This window comes from Gobio gobio (assembly GCF_949357685.1).
Source record: "Gobio gobio genome assembly, chromosome: 4".
In the NCBI taxonomy this organism is placed as follows: domain Eukaryota; kingdom Metazoa; phylum Chordata; class Actinopteri; order Cypriniformes; family Gobionidae; genus Gobio; species Gobio gobio.
This window is the reverse complement of record NC_137100.1, coordinates 53,039,499-53,057,226: the sequence shown is the minus strand read 5'-3', so window position 1 is coordinate 53,057,226 and position 17,728 is coordinate 53,039,499. Positions and strand designations below refer to the sequence as shown.

Genomic DNA, 17,728 nt, shown 5'->3' with positions numbered 1-17,728 from the left:
GATGTGGCTTCAGCTAATTCCAAATATGCTTAAATGCTTATTCATTCAGCAAGGAAAATTGCTTTTATGCAATCACCAGTCATAAGTGAGTCATGAACTCTCCAGTCTATGGGGTCTGTCACATGTCTGTCCTGTCTCATTGAGCACTGGTGGTGTTTTGTTATTTTGGTCCATGTGCTCCTGTCTGCAGTCTTGACCCCACCCTCCTTGTCATCTAATTAGTGATTAATTTGCCCCACCTGTGGTTACCTGCCTTGTTTGTCACCTATTTAATCTGCTTCTGTTTTCTGTCCGGTGCTGGTACGTTGTCAATGTTGCGTTGTCTTTCATGTTCCTGGTGTGCTGTTCCAAGTTGGTCTTTGGTTATTTCATGTTTGATTATTTCCCCCTCGTGGGTTTGTTTTGTTTTTGTATTATGTTTATTTGTTTAATAAATAATCCATTCCCTGCACTTGAGTCCTCAACCAGTTTCTAGTTTAAACGTGACAGAACGTACCAGCCTGTAGAGGACTCGGCAGTTGTTTTTTGCCCTTTTATCTGTTTCTCTCCATGGAACCTGTCACCCACCTAGAGGCTATGTGGTATGTGAACTCCCTTTATCTACGTCAGCAGGGAGCTGATGTGAGGAGGTTTGCTCGGGTCTTCCTCATTGAGATCGATCACTTGGACCTGAGTGAGGCAGCGACCAAGGAGGTTTTTAATCTGTGTCTGGACATGCCCCTCAATCCGGAGGAGATGGGGAGGATGGGGGTTTTTGGCTTCTGGGAGTTCACAGACTATCTTGACCCCAGCCCTCCAATGACCATTGTCCCAGTTCCGCTGGTCCCTGTTCCGCTGGTCCCTGTTCCGCTGGTCCCTGTTCCGCTGGTCCCAAAACGGAGGAGGAGGAGAAAGGCTCCCTCCATGCCTGTTCCGGTGGTCCCAGGTCCGGTGGGTCGTGTTCCGGTGGTCCCAGGTCCGGTGGATCGTGTTCCGGTGGATACTGTTCCGGTGGACCTTGTTCCGGTGGTCCGTGTTTCGGTGCTCCGTGTTCCGGTGGTCCCTGTTCCGAAACGGAGGAGGAGGAGGAGGAAGGCTGTTCTGGTGGTCCGTGTTCCACCCGCGCCGACCCGGCGTCCTGCTCTGCCCGCGCCACCCAGACGCCCTGCTCTGCCCGCTCCGACCCGGCGCCCTGCTCTGCCCGCTCCGCTCCGACCGGGCGCCCTGCTCTGCCCGCTCCGCTCCGACCGGGCGCCCTGCTCTGCCCGCTCCGCTCCGACCCGGCGCCCTGCTCTGCCCGCTCCGCTCCGACCCGGCGTCCTGCTCTGCCCGTGCCACCCAGACGCCCTGCTCTGCCCGCGCCGACCCGGCGTCCTGCTCTGTCCGAGCCGCCCAGGCGCCCTGCTCTGCCCGAGCACCCCCGGCCGCCTGAACTCTGCGGGCCGCCTGAACTCTGCGGGCCGCCTGAACGCTGCGGGCCGCCTGAACGCTGCGGGCCGCCCCCCTGGCCGCCTGAACTCTGCGGGCCGCCCCCCCGGCCACCTGAACTCTGCGGGCCGCCTGAACGCTGCGGGCCGCCTCCCCGGCCGCCTGAACTCTGCGGGCCGCCCCCCCCGGCCGCCTGTCCCTCCCATCCCGCCCTGGCCGCCTGAACCCTGTGGCCAGCCCTGGCCGCCTGAACTTTTTTGTTTTCTGTTCCTCCCTTATCTGTCCCGCCCTGGTCTGTCCCTCCTGTCCCCCACTGGTCTGTCCCTCCCGCTCCGCCCTGGCCTGGTGGAGCGTCTGGTAGCCGTAGGGAGGGGGGGGGGGGGGGGTTATGTCACATGTCTGTCCTGTCTCATTGAGCACTGGTGGTGTTTTGTTATTTTGGTCCATGTGCTCCTGTCTGCAGTCTTGACCCCACCCTCCTTGTCATCTAATTAGTGATTAATTTGCCCCACCTGTGGTTACCTGCCTTGTTTGTCTCCAATTTAATCTCCTTCTGTTTTCTGTCCGGTGCTGGTACGTTGTCAATGTTGCGTTGTCTTTCATGTTCCTGGTGTTCTGTTCCAAGTTGGTCTTTGGTTATTTCATGTTTGATTATTTCCCCCTCGTGGGTTTGTTTTGTTTTTGTATTATGTTTATTTGTTTAATAAATAATCCATTCCCTGCACTTGAGTCCTCAACCAGTTTCTAGTTTAAACGTGACAGGGTCATCATATCCATGAACAAACAAACAAAAAAAAAACATTTTTATTTTGTTGAACTACAAATAAAATGTTCCCATGCAATAGAGCTGCATGATTCTGGATAAATTGAGAATCGTGATTCAGAAAAAAAAAGTCAGATTTGTGAAAAAATAAACTTAAAATTATGAGAACTTTGTGAGGACAATACTGAAAATGTAAGTCGTTTATCTTCCCCCTCCATCGTATAGCTCTTACATTTCTTTTATGCTTGTGCACACTCAACCTAGTGCCTCAATTCTCAAAACGCATCAAAAACATGAAACAACATGAGAGTAAGAGTAAATAATGACAAAATGTTCAAAGTCGTATGTCTTCGGTGACTCTCTGAATCACTTGGGGCAGGCGGGTTGAGTCAGTTTGTCCTAGAATGGGAAGTCAGGTCCTTTTCAAACTTCTGAAATTGATATGCGGCATATTTACATAATATTTGCATAGGTATATAAGTCATGGGTGTCCCCAATATGTCTGATATTATTATTAGTGGCCTAAACCTTCATCAACATATTCTCTTTGGGAGATGAACTAAAAACAAAGCCCTTCTTTGAGACAAGTCAGAAGATACACATATTCCCACAAATAGTGTCCTTAGAAAATGTAGCAGTTGAGTAGTAACGATAAAGGCAAAAAGCTTCGCTGCAATGAACGGCATAAAAAACGTATTTACTAGTTATCAGTAAAGTTAACTTCAGGATACTTTTCTTGTCCAATACTCCTGCATCTCAGCTACGATCTGTCATTGTTTCTCATAAACACCTTAAAGCGCTGTTCCATCTGTGTGAGTGTGTGTATTTGGTTACTTACACAGTATCGTATCATGTGAAGTGAATCTCTTGTAACATATCGGATTAAAAAATACTGCCATCACAGCACAGCACCAGCAGCTATGCCAGTCCCATTTTCCATGGCGTCTGTTTGAGTGCTGTTCTCCGCACACACAAACACACCACCTCACACAGATGGAAGCTTTGTTCTAAGGTGTTTATGGTGGGAAAATAACAGCATATTGTTGAATAATTCAGGAGAAAAGGCCTTTTAACATAACAGAAAGTGTCCATATGTCTGTCAGCATGCAGCATGTCAGATAACTCACAGTATCTGCCAGCATTATGCTTGGGAGATAATATACATAAATATACAAGATCTTAAGCAGCGCATACTATGGCATGCTTAGCCATTTTACGGATCGCGGGGCAAAGTGCCCAACGGATACCCTGTCGTGTGTTAAAATTCTATTGGCCATCACATGCAGCAGGTAGCCATGATAATGCTTTAAAAAAAAAAGACAAAAAAGGTGTTTAATAGCTCCCGTTGGGAAGATGAGGTTTTGGGGAGGAAGGTTAACTGCTTCCTCCCCACTCTCTCACATGGGCTCAGAGAAAGAGGAAGGTTAGGTCAAAGGCTATTACCAGAGCTGGAAAGAGCCCCTGGGAGGGTCTTGCAGGGTCCATTAGTTGTGAGTTACGGGTCCACTGGGTAGAGACGGCAGTATTATGGGAGCTTAGCCATATCCACTGTCCATCCTAAGCTCAGAAAGAAGCTAGATCTATATAGTTTTAAAAGGGCGTTGCAGTGATTGATTAGCGGCTGGGATGTTTATGGGGGTCATAAGCAGTTTATGTCCACATTATATTGAAATTTTTCTGATTATGCACTATAACATCCTACTCTTTTCTAACCATGTCGAAATCACTCATGTGAAAATAGATCAGTAACCATTTAGAAGAGATGGGACTAGTTATCATGTTTGTTTTAAATGTTACAAATTTATATAAAGCATTCATTTGAATTTTTCATTTTGGTTTTTCATCAGAGGATACAGTTAACTTGAATATGCAAGGATTGCGGTGTCAGCTGCTTCCAAAAGCTGTACAAAACAGTCTGTTATGCTGCTTGATGTTGCAAATTTGTATTTATCACGTTATTTTAATTATTATTGAAATGATTGAGAATGACTTTGTTATTCTTCAAGTTATTTACATATAATATGTTTACATTTAAGTCTCACACATTCACAGGAAATCGCTTACTTTTGCAATATAATAAAGTGGAAATGTCTGCTTAATGACAGATTGTATTGTGACAACTTTTGTGACAAGTATTCAATGAACTGTATCATATAACCTTGGACAAAAATGGTGGAAATGTTCAATAGCTTTTTTTGTAGCCAAGACTTTGAGGTATGTGCCTTATACAAAAATTGACTTTTAACAAATAAAATCACAGTAAGAAATATTCACTGGAGTGAAAAGTAACAGCTAGCCTTATTTTCCCTTATTGTGCGATATGCTAAGCATAATTTTCCTCTCAAAAGGATCTTTTGGACAAAACTCAACTGCAAAAAAAGCCTTGAACTTTTAAAAATATAAAAATGCAAAATAGGGATGAATTCAGCTCTATTAAATATCTGGAGGATTTCCAGGAATACAAATTAATAATCCTTTCAGGATCCACAATATATTTAGAAAAAATACTTGGTAATCTTAATGAAAGACACTCAGTGTTGGGGAGTAACTGGTTACATGTAACGGAGTTATGTAATTTAATTACAAAATAAATGTAACTGTAATCTGTTACAGTTACTGAGAAAAAAATTGAAATTAAATTACAGTTAAAGATTAGGGGCATCTGAATATTTTCTGTAAAAATCTAGGATATGTTGTATAATATTAATTTGTTGCTTTGCGTGTTTTTGATGTGCACAAAGCCTCCTGCCATATAAAAGCCATTTAGTAAAGCGTTGCTATTCTGATCATTTCGATTTGTTCTCTTGTTTGAATTTGCAGCGCACCACATCTGCCAATTACATCAATCCACATTGGCACTTAAAACGCTTTAGGCTATAACCTGTCTGAAAGTTGCCACTATGGCAAGTGATAAATATGCGTTCCAGTGTTGGAAATTTAAAAAATCATTTAATTCAGAAATCAGAAAAGGGCGCAAATATAACAGTTCAGTGGAAAATACATTTGCCAACTATTAAAATGTCGAACCTGAGGAAGCATCTCCTATGATGAATGTTAACCTTAAAGGGTTAGTTCACCCAAAAATGAAAATTATGTCATTAATTACTCACCCTCATGTCGTTCGACACCCGTAAGACCTCCGTTCATCTTCGGAACACAAATTAAGATATTTTTGTTGAAAGCTGATGGCTGAGAAAGGCCTCAGATAGGCCTCCATTGGCATTCAGTACATTCACACTCCCAAGGCACTAAAAACGTTGTTACAAAGTCCATCTCACTACAGTGGCTCTACAATAATTTTACGATGCGACGACAATAGTTTTTGTGCGCAAAAAAAAAATCAAAATAACGCCTTAATCCAACTTGTTCTTGTCTTCCGTGTATGCCTCGGACGTGAACTCACGAAGCACCACGACGCATGCGTGAGAATATGACGCAGATCCGCCGTTCGGACACATGACCCAGAAGCGATTTGTTTACAAGCAGAGGAAGATGCGCCATATCTAAGCTGTTGAATTCTACATTGATCGTGCTTTAGTTCTCGGCATAGTGCTCAAAATGGGGCTAAATTGTGCATTTCATGGATTTCCGAACACCGGCGCTACGTCATATTCTCACGCATGCGTCGTGGTGCTTCATGAGTTCACGGCAGAGGCCAAAAACGGAAGACAAGAACAAGTTGAAATATAGCTGCAAGCAGCAATACCGGGGCCAAGCGCAAAGAAGAAGACAAGACATGCCAAAATGGCTGGCAGTGTCAGATCAACTGCAGCAATGAGAAATTAATCACGTTTTAAGATGATTTTAGGCAAAAGGCTGAAAATGCATTGTAGTCAGAGAGTGTCAGACCAACTGCAGCAATTAACAATTATACAGTTTAAGAAGCTTTGGCAAAATGGCTGAAATATCATATATAGAGTCACTGATAATATAAGTTAATGGTTTATCACTTTTGACCAATAGGTGGCACAGTTACGAAATGGATGTGGTGTGGTCAGAATAAGGGAACAATGACACATGCAAAGTTTGATGCCAATATGTCAAAGCATTGCAGAGATACAGCCTCAAGAGTCACTTTGGCATCATGGCTCAACTTCGTCACTGCGGTTTACAAAAACGGTTTCATCTATTGATGCAAAATTCCTAACTTTTTGTTGACACAGTCTGAAGATGATACGATTCGATTTTGGTGGAAATTGGACAAACAGTCTAGGATGAGTTTGAAAAAGTAGGTTTTGATCAAATAAGAACATTGAGGACAGGATGTTTGACCAAATATGGCAAAATTAGTATCTATGTTCTCGGCATGAGCCAATGACTGTATTATGACCAGTTTCATTAAACTAGGCTAATTTAATCAAAAGTTATTAGCATGTTTGTAAATTTTGTTATAACCTCTGACCACAAGGTGGCACTGCCCCAAAACTTTTTGAGTACCTTCAAAGCATGGTGCGGAAGACATGAATTTTGGACAAACAGTTCAAAAGTTATAAGCAAAAATAGCCATTTTTTGTATCTCCGGACCAGTAGGTGGCGCTGCGCCGAAACGCTGCATGTTGCCTCAGGTCATGCTTGTGATGACATATACCAAGATTGGTTTGAATACGATAAAGCGTTGTGGAGATATAGGCTTATGAGTGTTTTTGCAACTGCTACGCAAAATTTGTGTGCGCGTTTATCAAAAACGATTTGACAAATCAACTTGATTTGCAAGATTTTTTGTCAGCATAGTCTGAAGATGATATGGTTCAATTTCTGTGCAAATCGGACAAACCGTCTAGGACGAGTTCGCAAAAGTAGGTTTTTTGGAAAATTAAATATGGCGAGGAAATTATCACAACCGAAAATGACATCATAGGGTGCAATTGAATCGGCATGAGCCAATGAATGTATTATGACCAGTTTCATTATACTAAGCTAATTAAATCAAAAGTTATTAGCATTTTTGTCAAGTTTGTTATAACTTTTGACCACAAGGTGGCACTGCCCCAAAACTTTTTGAGTACCTTCAGGGCATGGAGTGGAAGTCACATACCGAGTTTAGTAACAATACACTAATGCATTTGTAAAATATAGCATTTTAGCACATAATTCAAAATGGCCGACAGCCAAAATGGCTGATATGGTAAAATTGAATATCAGACGACTCGGCATGCCGTCCTGAATGTAACGAGACCACTTTTATGATTTTTGGACAAACAGTTCAAAAGTTATAAGCAAAAACAGCCATTTTTTGTATCTCCGGACCAGTAGGTGGCGCTGCGCCGAAACACTGCATGTTGCCTCAAGTCATGCTTGTGATGACATGCACCAAGTTTGGTTTGAATACGATAAAGCGTTGCGGAGATATTGCCTTAAGAGTGCTTTTGCAACCGCTACGTAAAATTTGTTTGCGCGTTTATCGCAAATGATTTGACGAATCAACTTGATTTGCAAGATTTTTTGTCAGCATGGTCTGAAGATAATCTGGTTCAATTTTCGTACAAATCGGATGAACCGTCTAGGACGAGATCGCAAAAGTAGGTTTTTCGGAAAATTCAAAATGGCGGGAAAATTATTATGACGGAAAATGACGTCATATGGTTCAATCGATTCGTCTTGAGCCAAGGGATCAGAGGAATTTGTTTCTAGCCCTTATGGTTCAAAAGTTATTAGCATAAACATGAGTCAAATTTTGGACTGATGGTGGCGCTAGAGGGATTGAGTTTGAGACTCCAAATTTGCTACGGTGACATTTCAGACTGTCCTCTATTAGTGTGCCAAATTTCACAACTTTTTACCATACGGTTCTATGGGCTGCCATAGACTTCGTGGCGGAAGAAGAAGAAGAAGAAGAAGATGAATAATAATAATAAGAACGGGAACGGTTTCAATAGGTGCCTTCGCACCTTCGGTGCTTGGCCCCTAATAAAGTCGTTATTTAGATTTTTTTTTGCGCACAAAAACTATTGTCGTCGCTTCGTAAAATTATTGTAGAGCCACTGTAGTGAGATGGACTTTGTAACGACGTTTTTAGTGCCTTTTATGGGTCTTGTGAGTGTAAATGTACTGAATGCCAATGGAGGCGTATCTGAGGAATTTCTCAGCCATCAGCTTTCAACAAAAATATCTTCATTTGTGTTCCGAAGATGAACGGAGGTCTTACGGGTGTCGAACGACATGAGGGTGAGTAATTAATGAAATAATTTTCATTTTTGGGTGAACTAACCCTTTAAAGTCCCTGTAAAGTCAAAATTAAATGTGTTCTGAGTTTGTCACACCACAGAAAAATGTGTTATAAACCATCCAGTCAAATTTGAATGATAAAAAATGGCAAGTAAATAAAATTGCTTATCAAAATCTTGAAAAAATAAGCAGCATTGTCTGCTCTCAAACGCTGGAGGAGTGTCCGCTGTCGGCGCTGAAACCACACTCCCTCACGGGAAAACTGCCGTAGCACACAAGACAACACTCATTGGTGGGCACATACTGCAGACGATGGCACCAGTTGTCGGCAGAACGGGAGGATGAAGATAGGGGAGGGAGATAGCCGGTTCGGCCCCATTCTGCAGCGGATTATCAGTGAATCAGTTGTCTACGATGAAAGTTAGTAAAACTATCCTGTGTAAAATGATCACTGCAGAGTCAGGTCTTGGTGGTGATCCTCAGCTCTGCATCAAGGTGGCTCTTCACAAAATGAACCCATCTCTTCTTGATATGATCGTTTTTGTTTTGTAAGTAAATACAGTACAGTGCTTCCAAGTTCGTCAGAGCTACACCAGCACGCTGGCTTACCATTGGCTGATGCTGACGCAGGAGCTGGCCAACGTAAACTACATAGAAGACTGACACCGACGAGAAGAAATTGTTGAATAAAGTCGTAATTTTTTTTGTTTTTTGTGCACAAAAATTATTCTCGTCGCTTCATAAAACTAGGGTTGAACCACTGGAGTCATATGGACTATTTTAACAATGTATTTACTACCTGTATGGACCTTGAAAGTGGTAATTAAATTACTGTCTATGGAGGGGTCATAGAGAGCTCCGATTTCATCCAAAAATATCTAAATTTTGTGTTCCGAAGATGAATGAAGGTCTTACGGGTTGGGGATATTCATTTTTGGGTGAACTAACCCTTTAACTACGATTGGTAATTGAGTCTAAACAATATAATATAACTTTATAAAAAAAACTAATTTGACAGCTACACTGACGGAGTCTATTTGGGTTGCAGTGAGTATGAAACTAGAATCTATTCTTCCTTCTGTGAGAAATAAATATTAGGCCTTATGTGGTATAATGTTTTCCCTTCACACACATTTAGTGGTAAAAAGAATAGTATGCAGATTTTTACTATTTTTATGTCAGTAAGAAGAAAAAAAAATTGTGTAACTAAAGAATAATGACCCAGAATTGTGTTTACTCTTAAATATGACTGAATATAACTATTTCTGTTTTTTAGAGTTTAACCCTGCCTGGTTTAAATGTTTGAAAATGATTAACAGTTAAAAAAAATTCATTAGAAATTTAGAAAAGTAATCAGTTACATTACTTTAATAAAGTAATTGAAATAGTTACACTACTTATTACATTTTAAATAGGGTAACTTGTAATCTGTAACCTATCACGTTTGCAAAGTAACCTTCCCAACACTGCACACACAGCAACTCTTTACCTCTCTCTTGACAAACATATTTTGTTTCTGTCTTGCTCAGCTGAACCTGAGAATAGGAGCGGTCTGATGCTCCTAACCTGATCAGAGTTTTACACGATTACAGGCTTGCCGGATATCTGCCCGCCTGTCACTGCAAAGTGAATGAGTTATTAAACGGATTAGCACTGTACACCTCTCCACACCATGCTCTTTCTTACATAGAGGACACCCGCAGTGTCTACACTAGCCGAGATACAGTAAAACCCAATGAGTTTCCACAATAAATGGACATAAATAAACACGTTACAACAGAGGGTAAAAAAAGAAATGCGGAAGACTGAGGAAAAAGGGGTGAGGATGTGAAAGATTGATTTATAATCCTCTTTGTTTTGTGTGTCCCCATGTGTCTGAGTGTGTATACACACACACACACAGTCTCACCCCTTCCTCCATGCCTCTGTCCTTCTTGTTCTTTGTCAAATTCAATTACCGCAGACATTACTGAGGGAGTCTTCACAGGAACCAATTAAGGCCATGGCCTCGCTCTCACAGACGCTGGTTAAACAGTGGGATTTGAGCGCTAAAGCCTATGGGATCTCTTTAGCCGACTCCTTTATTTATTTGATCAGCCATCATTACGAGAGCCCTTCACCCCACACAAACGCGGAACTGATTAACCACAGCGTGCGACGATAAAGATAAGATCGTATTCACACCTGAACCTGCAGGGTGGCAATGTGACAAGGTGACATCTTTTATAAAAGACGACATTATCCTTTCGCTCAACCCTGAATTAATTAATGTATCGCCATTGAAAGAGAATGTGGTAAATGTTTGCGGGCATTATTTTCTGCTATAATCAACTTTCCTTTCTTTATTTCTACTATAATATTGTACAAATAAAGCTGGTTTTATGCTAGCCTTTTGAACAGTTCCTGTAGTTGAGTTTATCCTGACGGTGCACTTTTGGTTCTTGTCCTCAGTTGCAACGCTGTCATGTTTCCTGTTTACACCTGTCACGCATGTCAGCCGGAGTTCAAATACACATCTTTATGACACCCGCAAGTAGACAGGTACACCTGCCGCAATTTCCCCACCACATGTTTCTGTCATGAAGCAGATTCTCCTCCTATCCTGATGCCCCCACCCATCACAACACAACACCAACAGAAAATGAGCATCCTGTAATTCCCTTAATAACACGCTCTGTTGTTCAACTTTGCATTAAAGCACTGGAATGAGTTTTTCATTGTTACCGGGTATTGATTGTATTTAAACTACATATTGCTGCTTGTAAATGGAAATTGCTTCAGCATAGGGGAAGGTTCAGTTATTAGCTCAGAGTTCAGGAGAGCATGACAACGAAGACTCTGATGCTACTTTCATGCAACCCCAAGGGTAACATTTACTGTCTACCCCAAAAAGCAAGTGTTTTTATATTTTACAAAAGAAACAGAGTAAGAGTATTTTATATTTATATAGCCAAAAATATTAGAACACCCCTCCAAATCCTTGAACACTCTCAGAAGCGTGGTACCGTGAAATTTCCTCACTACTAAATATTCTACGGTCAACTGTTAGTGGTATTATAACAAAGTGGAAGCAATTGGGAACAACAGCAACTAAGCCACGAAGTGGTACACCACAAAAAATCCACATGCCTTACATCACCAAGTGCAATGCAAAGTGTCGGATGCAGTGGTGTAAAGCACTCTGAAGTGACGAATCCCGCTTCTCTATCTGAAGACTACATTGTCTCAAGTGTAAAGTTTGGTGGAGTAGCCGTTATAGCTGCAAAAGGGTGGGCAACTCCATATTAAACCCTACGGATTAAGAATAGGATGTCATTAAAATTCATCTGCAAGTAAAAGCAGGCGTCCCAAAACGTTTGACAATATAGTGTATATAGATACAGTATATGCTTAATTTGCACATCCATTATTATTGAAGCAACTTAAGTAATTAGCGTTGTTTAAACAGTAAAACACTCTCAGAAAAGCTTTTTTTTTTTTTCTTTAAAGGTACACTATGTCACTTTTTGTCACATGTCCCCTGCACTGGGGCGGCACTCAGTGGTTCATGTAGGTTGTCTACAAACCGGAAGGTTGGTGGTTCAATTCCCGGTTCCACCTGACCAAGTGTCGAGGTGTCCATGAGCAAGACACCTAACCCCAGCTGCTCCCGAAGAGCTGGATGGCACCTTGCATGGCTGACACCGCCGTCGGTGTATGAATTGGTGAATGTGAGGCAATATGTAAAGCGCTTTGGATGGCCATGGGTCTGTTGAAAGCGCTATATAAATGCAGTCCATTTACCATTTTTGTTGTTGTTCAGAATTAACAAAATTTGAATAATGAGTCAATATATCATTAATCTTACCCAGCTTCACTATGGTAAGCCTCTTAGAAGTGTTATATTTTAGACATAACGGGACATTGTTTTGTGGGAAATTGCGTACATACTTCACTCATCCGTGGTTGCCTCATCATGTCCTTAAATAGAGAAAAGTTAATCCAGCTACTTTGACGTGTACATGTGTGGGAGTGGCATCGATTAGTTGTCACAATGAGCGAGAAAGGAGGGCATGGAGTATGATAGATCTCAAACTTCCGGGAATCAACCTTTTTTTTTTTGCGCAAAAATAGAACGCGACAGAGCTCGTAATAAAATGAGAATCAAGATTGGCTTGACTTTTCGAATATCAGTGGGAACAGATCAGAGAACTGAGGGATTTGAAATATTGTAAAGGTGACGCAACAGGAGAGTAAGGTATTTGAATAGATAAATTGCAATATAACAAGTTTAGATGGAAAGGATCTCAAGCTGACTAGCTGAAGACGTCATTGTGGCTTCAGAATAGAAAAATGCTTTACAAAGAACTCTGTTAGAGAGCTACTATATACTATATATAACTTGTTATATATGGTACTAAATGTTTTTTGAGCAATCAATAGGATAACCATATTCATCTGCACAGTCACGCAGAGCCAAAGCACAACCAAAACAATGTTCTTCTGCAAAATGCATGCAGTTTTTTTTAACCGTTAGAGGGCCAAAAGTTACAGTGTGTACAGTACTGTTAAATAAATGTACTTCAGAAAACTCAAAATCCCTTTCATTACACAATATTTAGCTATTTTTGAACACTAAAACCTAAGAAAATGTAAATCCAATGTCCAGTTGGGATAAGAGGAACCCAAAACCAGGAAGATTAAGTCCAGTAAAATGAGCAGTGTGCATGTAAACATCTTCAGCAATAATTACTGCAGAAATAGAATAATAGTTGAATAAATAATCAAACAGGTATTACGTGGTTGGTTTGTTTATCTTTTAAGGTGTTTCTTCCTGTTACATCAGAATTTTTCGTCCTCATAGTTCCATCATTCTTTTCCAGTTCTGCTACCTTTCATGTCTAAATTTGCATCGGCTCAGTTGGTTCATGTGATGTGACACATCTCGCGTTTGTCTTTCAGACCGTTAATCAGCTCTGGAAATGTCTTTTTTTTGTGTGTATGTGTGCATTTCTGTTTGTGCAACTCAAACCCACTAAAGAGAAAAGCTTTGCGGAGGAAAAACAGCTTTCACAGGCACCCGCTGTTTTTCTTGACTGTTCATCTCCTCTCTACCACAACTCTGGGCTTCCCCGAGTCACCCTGGAACCTGTCGCTTCTACTTTTTGCAAGATGAAATGTATCGACAATGCAAGGCCCCACTCCTGTCTAAACTTTTGATGGAGAGCCGGGGGGCAGAGGATGAAGAAGGTAATGCAAAATAAAGCAGGTGAGCTCTCACCTTGAGGACGTCCTCATCTGTGGAGATGCAGGTCACAGGATCATCCACCTCCCTCACCGTTCCATCCTGTTCCACGGTAACAACCTTTATCGGCATGGCAACTCGCCGTCCAGTCAGAATTGCTGTGTTCAGGATCTCTGTGTCCTATTTGAAAGAGATATTTGCTGTTTAATTTATAAATACATTTAAATTAATCCCAATACTATTTAAAAATATATGTATTCAAATATTATAATATATTTATATGACGTTCGAAATACATTTGAAACTTTCCCAAATACATTTTTGGGAACTTTTCAGCCCTGTCCTTTCACTATCCTAATAAAATGCTGGATGGAATACAGCTGAAATCCACCACAAACACAGATAAATTGATTTGAAAATAACAATCTGCAATAAATTGGGGTGAAGGAAAAGGCAAGGCTCTCTAATGTAAAGCTGATGCCGGCTGGCACTGTGATGTTTCATATCTCACGATTGCTTGGCTTTGACAGAGATTAATTATCATATTCCCAATTATGCAATCATTTCATCACATTCAGAGAGGGTTAATGGGTCTTCATGTGGGTTTGGGTCTCTCTGAATTCATCTCCTCAAGTATTTACCGCATAAATATTTAGCATGAGAACACATTCGTCTCAGGAGAAAACACTTCTTTATTGGAGAGAGAAGAAAACGCGAGAGATAGAAAATGAGAGCGCGGGCTCGGAGGAGGCCTGGTCGTGCCCATAATTGACATTTTAACTTTATGAAAAGGCTGGTAATTATGCCGAGAGGAGAGGTCAGTTATCGCAGTATCCATAGTGATAATGAGTCATTACAACGCCATCCAGAGAGAGAAGCTCAAAATCTTCACCAGATAGACACAGAGAGAGAGACCAGGAGAGATTGGAAATAAAAAATAAGAGATAAATTGATACATTTTTATTATACATATTTAGAACTAGTTTTTGCTACATAATAATGCACATTTTGAAGGTCTTATAAGGAATATACAAAATGATTGTTGGTAATTAAAATGGTTGATAGTCCTGATATTCTGTTTAGTGAAGAAGCGTGTCCAGGCAGGTTGGAATGGGTGGAGAAAAGTGTCAGGTCTGTTGTGTGATAAAAGAGTACCAGCAAGAATGAAAGGAAAGGTGTACAGGACAGTAGTGAGACCAGCGATGTTGTATGGTTTGGAGACAGTTGCACTGAGGAAAAGACAGGAGGAAGAGCTAGAGGTAGCAGAGCTGAAGATGTTGAGGTTCTCTTTGGGAGTGACGAGGATGGAGAGGATCAGGAATGAGTACATCAGAGGGACAGCACATGTGAGATGTTTTGGAGACAAAGTTAGAGAGGCCAGGTTGAGATGGTTTGGACATGTTCAGAGGAGGGAGAGTGAATATATTGGTAAAAGGATGCTGAGGTTAGAGCTGCCAAGCAGGAGGTCGAGAGGAAGACCAAAGAGGAGGTTTATGGATGTAGTGAAGGAGGACATGAAGGTAGTCGGTCTGAGAGAAGAGGATGCTGGGGATAGGGCTAGATGGAGGCAGATGATTCGCTGTGGCGACCCCTGAAGGGAACAGCCGAAAGGAAAAGAAGATTGTGTTGGTCCCACTTTTGCTGCCAAAACAGCCCTGACCCGTCGAGGCAAGGACTCGTCCTGAAGGTGTGCTGTGGTATCTGGCACCAAGATATTAGCAGCAGATCATTTAAGTCCTGTAAGTTGTGAGGTGGGGCCTCCATGGATCAGACTTTTTTGTTCGGCACATCCCACAGATGCTCGACTGGATTGAGATCTGGGGAATTTGGAGGCCAAGTCAACACCTCAAACGTGTGCTCCTCAAACCATTCCTGAATCATGTTTGCTTTGTGGCAGGGCACATTATCTGCTGAAAGAGGACACAGCCACCAGGGAATACCGTTTCCATGAAAGGGTGTACATGGTCTTCAACAATGCTTAGGTATGTGGTACATGTCAAAGTAACATCCACATGGATGGCAGGACCGAAGGTTTCCCATCTGAACATACAGATCACACTGCCTCAGCCAGCTTGCCTTCTTCCCATAGCGCATCCTGGTGTCATGTGTTTCCAAGGCAAGCGACACACCTGGCCATCCACGTGATGTAAAAGAAAAAGTGATTCATCAGACGAGGCCACCTTCTTCCATTGTTCCATGGTCTAGTTCTGATGCTCACCTGCCCACTGTTGGTGCTTTCGGTGGTGGACAGGGGTCAGCATGGGCACCCTGACTGGTCTGCGGCTATGCAGCAATCTGTGATGCACTGTGTATTCTGACACCTTTCTATCAGAACCAGCATAAACTTCTTGAGCAATTTGAGCTACAGTAGCTTGTCTGTTTGATCAGGCCACACAGGCCAGCTTTCGCTCCCCACGTGCATCAATGAGCCTTAGCTGCCCATGACCCTGTAGCTGGTTCACCACAATTCCTTTCTTGGACCACTTTTGATAGATACTGACCACTGTAGACTGGGAACACCCCACAAGAGCTGCAGTTTTGGAGATGCTCTGACCCAGTCGTCTAGGCATTACAATTTGGCCCTTGTCAAACTCGCTCTAATCCTTACGCTTGCCCATTTTTCCTGCTTCTAACACATCAACTTTGAGGACAAAATGTTATAATATATCCCACTCACTAACAGGTGCAGTGATGAAGAGATAATAAGCGGTCATAATGTTATGCCTGATTGGTGTATATTTAAAAGATAATTTCTATTCATCAAAGAATCTTGAAAAAAACCCATCACATTTTCCACAAAGAAATTAAGCAGCACAACCATTTTAAACATTGATAATAACGAGAAATGTTGCATATTAGAAAGATTTCTGAAGGATCATGTGACACTGAAGACTTCAGCTTTGCTATCACAGGAATAAATACATTTTGAAATAAATTACAATAGAAAACAGTAATTATTATATTTTTTAATAATAAAAATATTTTACAACATTACTGTTTTTACTGTATTTTTGATCAAATAAATGTAGCCTTGGTGAGCGCAAGATACTTCTTTTTAAAAAACATAAAAAATCCCAAAAAATTTGAACAGTAGTGTATATATGATGATGCAAATACATTTTTAAATAACATTCTGAAATATCCAACCAGATTTTTCAAGTTTAATATACTTATACAATAAATTACATACAAAAAATCTGTTGGAGATTTCAGAGTTAACTAATTTGTAGCCTCATGTACACATTTTACTTACGTAGAAAGAACTTGATTAGATGTGAGGTACATAAACATCTCTTTAAAACAATTTGGCTGACATTCCGTGGGATGTTATAGTGCAATGTTAATTGCAGAAAGTAAACAGTGCTTACTTTTAAGAATAAGCTGCAAATCTATAAGCCTAATTTACATAAAAAGTGGGAATGTTGATGCTGAAAAGAACTGATTTAACTGAAAGTCCCATCTTAATACCTGGCTAAACTGGACTGCAGGTGGTTTGTGAATAAGAAACAGGTTTTTGCACTGAAATACCACTAAGGAATATCAAAACTGTTTAGTGCATTCGCCCCAATGACTCTTAAATTAATACAGAATACTACTTGTAATTTTATGAAACTCTGTCAGATGTTTAGCCTTGTATGGCTTAGGAATTGAATGTGCATTAAAATCATGAAGGCAGAAACCTCACAGATCTTCTACACACACGTGAGGCCAGCCCAGGTGTGTATCACAACTACAGCTACCGACAGAATGAGAGAATGTGTTTGTTTGTGTGTGTGTGTGTGTGTGTGTGTGTGTGTGTGTGTGTGTGTGTGTGTGTAGAAGAGGGATGAGAATGAGAGGAAAATAAAGGAGGAGACACAATACAATAGAGGAGAAAAAATCTACCTTGCTGCAACATGAGCAGTTTTTCATCTGGCATCCTGACAGATAAACATGATGAATGAATGAAGGCTATAGGTTCATATCTACTTTATTCCACTTAGCTACATATAAAGCTAGAAATACTACTAAAAATATGTGCTATGACACACCAGTAAATATAAAAACAATCCAGACCTACCTATTATCCAAACAACCACACAGCTCAACAAAAAAGAAAACAATTTTGTATGATGACATCAGTAATAAGCCACTAAAAAACTGGAAGTAGCGCTACTCTCCGAGTATCT

The 17,728-nt window shown here is 41.2% G+C and overlaps 1 protein-coding gene across 1 annotated transcript in view; it reads right to left on the bottom strand.

Moving 5' to 3' along the window:
• The window catches only part of LOC307125938 (transmembrane protein 132C), a 263,410-nt gene that overhangs the window by 18,495 nt on the left and 227,187 nt on the right, over positions 1-17,728 (bottom strand). Inside the window, exon 5 of the mRNA XM_079816194.1 lies at positions 13,596-13,739. Coding sequence (XP_079672320.1) covers positions 13,596-13,739 — 144 coding nt within the window. The remainder of the gene's footprint in view (positions 1-13,595; positions 13,740-17,728) is intronic.